The 6,365-nt window shown below is 33.3% G+C and overlaps 1 protein-coding gene across 1 annotated transcript in view; it reads right to left on the bottom strand.

Moving 5' to 3' along the window:
- Positions 1-4,679: 4,679 nt before the first annotated feature.
- The window catches only part of LOC107658296 (fibroblast growth factor 10-like), a 16,122-nt gene continuing 14,436 nt past the window's right edge, over positions 4,680-6,365 (bottom strand). The window contains exon 3 of the mRNA XM_016446826.1: positions 4,680-5,318. Coding sequence (XP_016302312.1) covers positions 5,127-5,318 — 192 coding nt within the window. The 3' untranslated portion in view covers positions 4,680-5,126. The remainder of the gene's footprint in view (positions 5,319-6,365) is intronic.

Below are 6,365 nucleotides of genomic sequence, written 5' to 3'. Positions count from 1 at the left end.
TAAAAGTAACGCAAAAGTAATATAACGCATTACTTTCCATAAAAAGTAACTAAGTAACGTAATTAGTTACTGTTTTAGGGAGTAATGCAATATTGTAATGCATTACTTTTAAAAGTAACTTTCCCCAACACTGATTATCAGACATGTGTGTGTCTGATGTGTCATGTGACAGACCACAAGAACCACAAGACTGTTCCTCTAAAAGAGGAGAGTGAAGAGAAGAAGGTAGAAGTTCCTAACAAAACTGCTTTTAAAGGTCTCATATCATGAAGAATCTAATTTTCTTTGATCTTGTTAAAAAAAGAGTTCACTATGAAAAGGCGTAAAGACCTTTATATGGCGTAATAATCAAGGAACTTTGCTGCCGTACCATGGGTGCAGCAGGCGCAATGATGAAAATAGGCTAACTTCTGTCAACATAACCAACTACACAAACTTAGTGCTGGTCACGTTGGAAGTTACCTAGCTGGGGACTATTTTCAGACCCATGGTACGTACGGCAGCAAAGTTCCTTGATTATTACACCGGAATGAGAGTATAGTTCCTAGCCATATCAGCCTAGAAAATCGCAACTTTTCGTTTTCCGTCGGTCTTAGTACACGATGTAACTACAGAAGGGTCAAGTTTTAAATAGGAAAAATATAGAAACTCTTTGGTCATATTTGAGCGAGATGCTAACGGTCTAATCAGATTCAATGATCTATGCTAAGCTACAGCTAAAAGTGCTACCGCCAGATCCGGAGATCGGCTGAATGGATTCGAAAACGGTAAAACTCAACTGTTTAACTCTAGGGGAGTTGGAAAATGAGCCTATTTTCAAAAATAGTGGAGTGTTCCTTTAAGATAAAAACACTAGGTGTGTATTCCAAACAACTCATTTAAGTTGAGCTAACTATTAGTGCAGTAAAAGTTGAGCATTTACTGCAACTTGGAATTTATCAACAATTTTAACAGCTACTCCTATAAGGAAAGCATGTTGGGAACCAGAAACTAGCTTAACAAAATAGTACTCGTACAAATCAATTTATCTTACCTAGGATTTTCTGAGTAACAAAGGCATAGTACGCAAATAGTACAGATTGCTCGATTTTTACAACCATAATTAACAAATTGTTGTACATTAAGTAAAGTCAACTAAAACGTGTTAGTTACAGCGAATAAACCAGTGAATAAACTCTGAGACCGCCATTACGGAGTTTAAAGGTAAAGTAACTTGATTTACTTTAATTGATAGCCTAAGCTTCATTTAACATATCAGCCAATAATCTACAAATGAGATGCACATAAATGATTGATATGTAATCAATCATTGTAGTTTAAGCTTGGTTTAAGCTCTAGTTTAGTCTAGACCCACCTTCAATACCACGACTGAGGTGCCCTTGAGCAAGGCACCGAACCCCCAACTGCTCCCCAGGCGCCGCAGCATAAATGGCTGCCCACTGCTCTGGGTGTGTGTTCACGGTGTGTGTGTGTTCACTGCTGTGTGTGTGCACTTTGGATGGGTAAATGCAGAGCACTAATTCCTAGTATGGGTCACCATACTTGGCCACATGTCACGTCACTTCACTTTAAGCAATGTAATTATACTATTGATGCTCAGGTATTGATGCACAGACAAAAATGCTATTAGTAACTCTGATAACACGCCAGTTGAGATCGACTCTGTATTAGCAATGATGACTTTGCTGTTTTGTTTGTTAATTTCCTCACAATGTATACTTACTCAAGTGAAGTAGCTGTCTTCACACACTTTAGCCTATTAAACAACACATAGCTATTTCATACTGCAGATAATGAACATTTTAAAACTGTAGTTTAAAATGAATGATTACGGAAAATGAATAGACTCCCCTGTGGTTTATTTATGTTCTCTGTTTAAAACATTTGACTTTGTAAATCTATTATGTGTATTGTTAATATTAGTGTTGGTAGAATGTTGAAAGACTCAGACTCAGATATTCAGAAGGTTTAGAATGTTTTGTTTTCTTAATTTAGCTTTTATTAAGCAAAGACACTTTCATGGTAGTGCACTTTTTTTCTTTCTTTCAGTTTTAGCCCCCTTTATTTACTGATGTAAATGTTTTGTTTTGCAAAAAGGGAGTGAAATTACAGTACTGACAGTGTTATAAATAAAATTGCTTGTTCAGTTCAGTACTGATGTCAAGATCAAAAGTAAAACAATAAATAAATATCAGTTCTGCATATTGGTTATTGGTCACATAAACATGCAAATAATCAGTATTGGTTCTAAAAAAAATCAACATCAGCCGATCTCTAAAAAAAAACCAGACTCATTCAGAGGACCAGTTCTCTTCTGGCTTAAATGAGTGAACACGGAGTGATTTATGATTCCAGCCTGCATCACAAGTTAAGACAAATCAAGAAACCTCAAGGAACCCAGACCACCACAAGACCAGGTGCATGAAAACAGCAGTCACTGTGAAAGAATGGTATCCTCTACTGGAGACTTTTGGAAATTACTTGTCTATACATGTATTATTGCAAGACTAAAATATAGAGAGAACTCAGAATTATCGTTAAATGTATGTGTTTATGAATCGGTTCCTTTAAAATATATTTTAACTTTACTTAGTTACCTCAAATCACTTTAACTCAATCTGTTTCTCCCATTCATGGTAATATGAGTCAACAGTAATTATCAGTAAATATGAATAATTATAAATAATCTTGGGCTTATACACCAAATCTAATGAATAAAGGTGTGGAACTGAAAACTTTTGTTATAAATAATTGAATTCTTTAAAACTTCGTTCTTTGTTTAATTACTTATAATTTTTTTAATTCTGTTATAAAAATATATTATTTAAAAATGACCCCAGCTGTATATCTTGAAAACAAAGCTGTTCTTGTGTATATAAATTGTATTATCCATTTTATGTAATATAACCCATATAACTTACTATTTTATTTTTGTTTCTGTTCATTTGTATACTATGAATGTGCTGTTGTCAGTCTGCAATGACAATCTCATGGACGAGTGACTTTGTGTTTAAACAAAAGTTTGAATGTAATCATATTATAAATAACATGTACAATTAAAGTAAAATAAATAAAATATTGTTTAAAAACTCAAACAATTACAATTTCTTTATATAAAATAATTCTGTCTAAATCTGCCTTGTTCTATATAAATCTAGATAATCTGTAGTAATACTACTACTACTACTACTACTAATATTATTATTATTATTAATGCATGGGATGTTATATATTTTAGTCCATATATATATATATATATATATATATATATATATATATATAAATTACCTAAAAAATGTGTGTCAGAATCGACCCCTCCAAACAAGCACTCATCAGAAAACTTGCCTCAAGTCTTTTTCTGCGTGTTTTTTTAAAGCTGGATCACATTATTTGAATGTGTGCCTTTTGCTCCCCAAATTTTCTAGAACTATTTAGATAACAGATAGCAGGGTTTAGTTCCCGTTACTGAATGTTTTTTGTCTGAGTGTAAAGGAAATGGAACAACTATTATTATTACAAGTGGATGCAAAAGGTGTGAAACTAAACAAATGATTTGAAGGAGTCAGTGAGCGAGTGGAAAAGTTAATGAGTGAAATTGTTTGTATGTTTAATTTTGTTTTATGTGAGTTTGGGAGGGTGTAAGCCGAACCTCTCTTTCAGCTCACAATCATTTTAGGCTTTTAACCAAACAACATTCAGGTTGTGGGAAGTTCATATTGTTCCAATAAAATTATTTTGACCATTAATGGATTAAATTATTATAGTAACGCTGACTAACTAACAACTCAATCAATCAATCAATCTCATTGCTGTATAAAATTGAAATGTAAGGTACTTATAGACTGCAGTGTTATTGTAGTATTATTTATTATAGTTTTTCCATCAATATTTTGAATTAGCTTTTATTTTTATATATTTTATTTTAATTTAATTGGAAAGTTACGTAATTTTGTTATGTGCTTTTTGTATTTTTTATTTTGTAATTTTGTGTGTGTGTTTTAAAACCACTACTTAGATTTAATGAATTTATTTATTTTTTTTATTTCAGGTGCAGTTTTTTGTTATATTGAGTTAGTAATTTCAACGATTCAACTTAAACTTATTTCAGTTAGTTGCCAATGCAACATTTCTAATTCGAAGTTTTTCATCTAATATTTAGATTTGATTATATTTCAGCTTTATTTCAATTAACAAAATGTTTTTAATAGTTTTAGTTTTTATTATTGATAACAATAGCCTTGTTAGACTGTAGTATTTCTGCCATAAAAAATCGGCTATTTCAAATAAAAAAAGCTCTTGTATTACAGTAAGTTTGAAATACTTGCATTAATGAGAGTCTAATGAGAATCACAAATAAGAATAGTGAAATTACAAAAAAAGCATAAATATATAGTATACATTTCAGATGCATTATGGTAATGAGACGTGCTTATTTATCATGAAAGTAATGTTGCGATGCAAAGAATAAATAAATAAAATAGCTTTTTCAGTTCTTTTTTTTTTGATTTTGGGTTGACCTGATCATTTTGTGAGATTCACCTTCAGTTCTGCTTCTCGTGAACATAAAACACATCACAAGCTGCTCTGCAGGAGGATAACAAAATAGATTTTATTTCACAGGAATTAGAGGTTATCCATTTTATATGCTTTTAATATGTTTTTTTTAGAGTATTTTATTTAAATACAATACAAATAAATAATTTCATTATTTCAAAGCAGTCCAAAACAGTTTTCAGAAGATATAAATTTCCCATATACATCCCCACTATCTCTTTCTCCGTGCGACGCATGCAGCCTCAGAGCCGCTCCTACAAGATCTTCATGTCCATTAGAAAGAAATGAAAGCAGACGTTCTTAAGCACATGATCCTATTAAAGAGAAAACTCTTGCACACATAATCCATAATTTTAGATTACTGGAATGATGCACAATGGAAATGAAAGCCTGCATTCACGAATGTTTACCACTTAATATCAACTGGCATGGGGATAAGTTTCATCTAGTGCCATGAACCAAAGAGCAAACACTGAACCGTCTGAAAGGAGCGCAGCCGCTACAGAGAGTCACGTGTGGACAAAGTCTTTATCACCGAGCTCTCTCCATCCCGTCAGCATTATGAACAAAAGTCACACCAGTATGGGTAAGAAGTGTGTAGCTGTGTTCTTCCTGCGGGTTTTTCTCCCGCGCAGAGGCCTTCCATGAGCACTCAGACCTACAAACATCTGGCGCTTCTTGTTCCTCCACTCCGCGGATGCGTATGTGTTATACCCGTTCTCCTCGATGCGCTCCTTCAGACGGCAGTTTATACCATAGTTTCTCTGAAATGCGTGAAACAAAGAGTTATTACATTTCTGAACACCCAGTCATGCTGGTTTTTGAAACATAGCAGCAGTTTTCTGCTGGTCTAAGGTGGTTTGTCAGCTCTAACCAGATCTAAATATACTGGCGATCCATCTGATTAATCATCTAGACCTGCATGAACCGGCTATTGACCATAAATAGTAATCTTGGACCAGCTAGAAACCATTTAAAGGGAATCACTTGTTGCTTTGACACAAAGTTAAAAGTAATGCATATATTGTATTGGATGTTCAAATAAGTAAGCTATCTGTATGTTTTCCCTCAAAAAAAAGTGTAAACACAATGACCGTGTAAGAATCCCAACTACAGCAACACTGTCTCAACCAATGACAAGAGAGTGGGGCGGGGCTATATTTTTGTTTGACCAGTGATAATATACAGTGCTGCATAAATTACAGACATTACCTTTTTTAGCTAAAAAAGTGGTTTTCGATTTATTTTATTTTTTGGTGATTTCTTTGTGGGACACCTAAAATATAAGCTATATATTTCTGTGTATAAAGACAAGTCCTGTTTATACTGTGAAAATAACAATAATGTAAATATGTGGAAAAAAATGTATCTTTATATTAAATAAGAAAAATAAAAACTACTAATGAATAGCAGACCAAAACTGTAATAATGTCAAACTGGTGAACTTTTCCTTTATTTATTTATTTGTTTGTTTGTTTAGTTTAAAAATTTTTCACCAGCACCCCCTTATTAATCAATCAATCAATCAATCAATCATGTTAAAGGGGTCCTATTATGATTTTTCACTTTTTAAATTTTAGTCAGTGTGTAGTGTGTATGTTTGGGCAGCAATTTATTTTTTAACTCTGTTCCTGAGCATTATAACCCCAATTTGCTATTGTGTGCTGCGCATTTTACTGAGGATAGCTGAGGACAGCTTCCACAACATGAGGGAGTACAGGGAGTACAGATTCGTCCAAAAGCTTTTGTTGAAAGACGGAGCAAGGGGCGTGGCAGTACTGAAACACCGTCTAAGCTGTTCGCCAATCACA

This window comes from Sinocyclocheilus anshuiensis, unplaced genomic scaffold, assembly GCF_001515605.1.
Source record: "Sinocyclocheilus anshuiensis isolate Anshui unplaced genomic scaffold, SAMN03320099.WGS_v1.1 scaffold137, whole genome shotgun sequence".
Classification (NCBI taxonomy): Eukaryota; Metazoa; Chordata; class Actinopteri; order Cypriniformes; family Cyprinidae; genus Sinocyclocheilus; species Sinocyclocheilus anshuiensis.
Note: the sequence above shows the minus strand (reverse complement) of the source record. Positions and strands in the feature narration are given on the sequence as shown.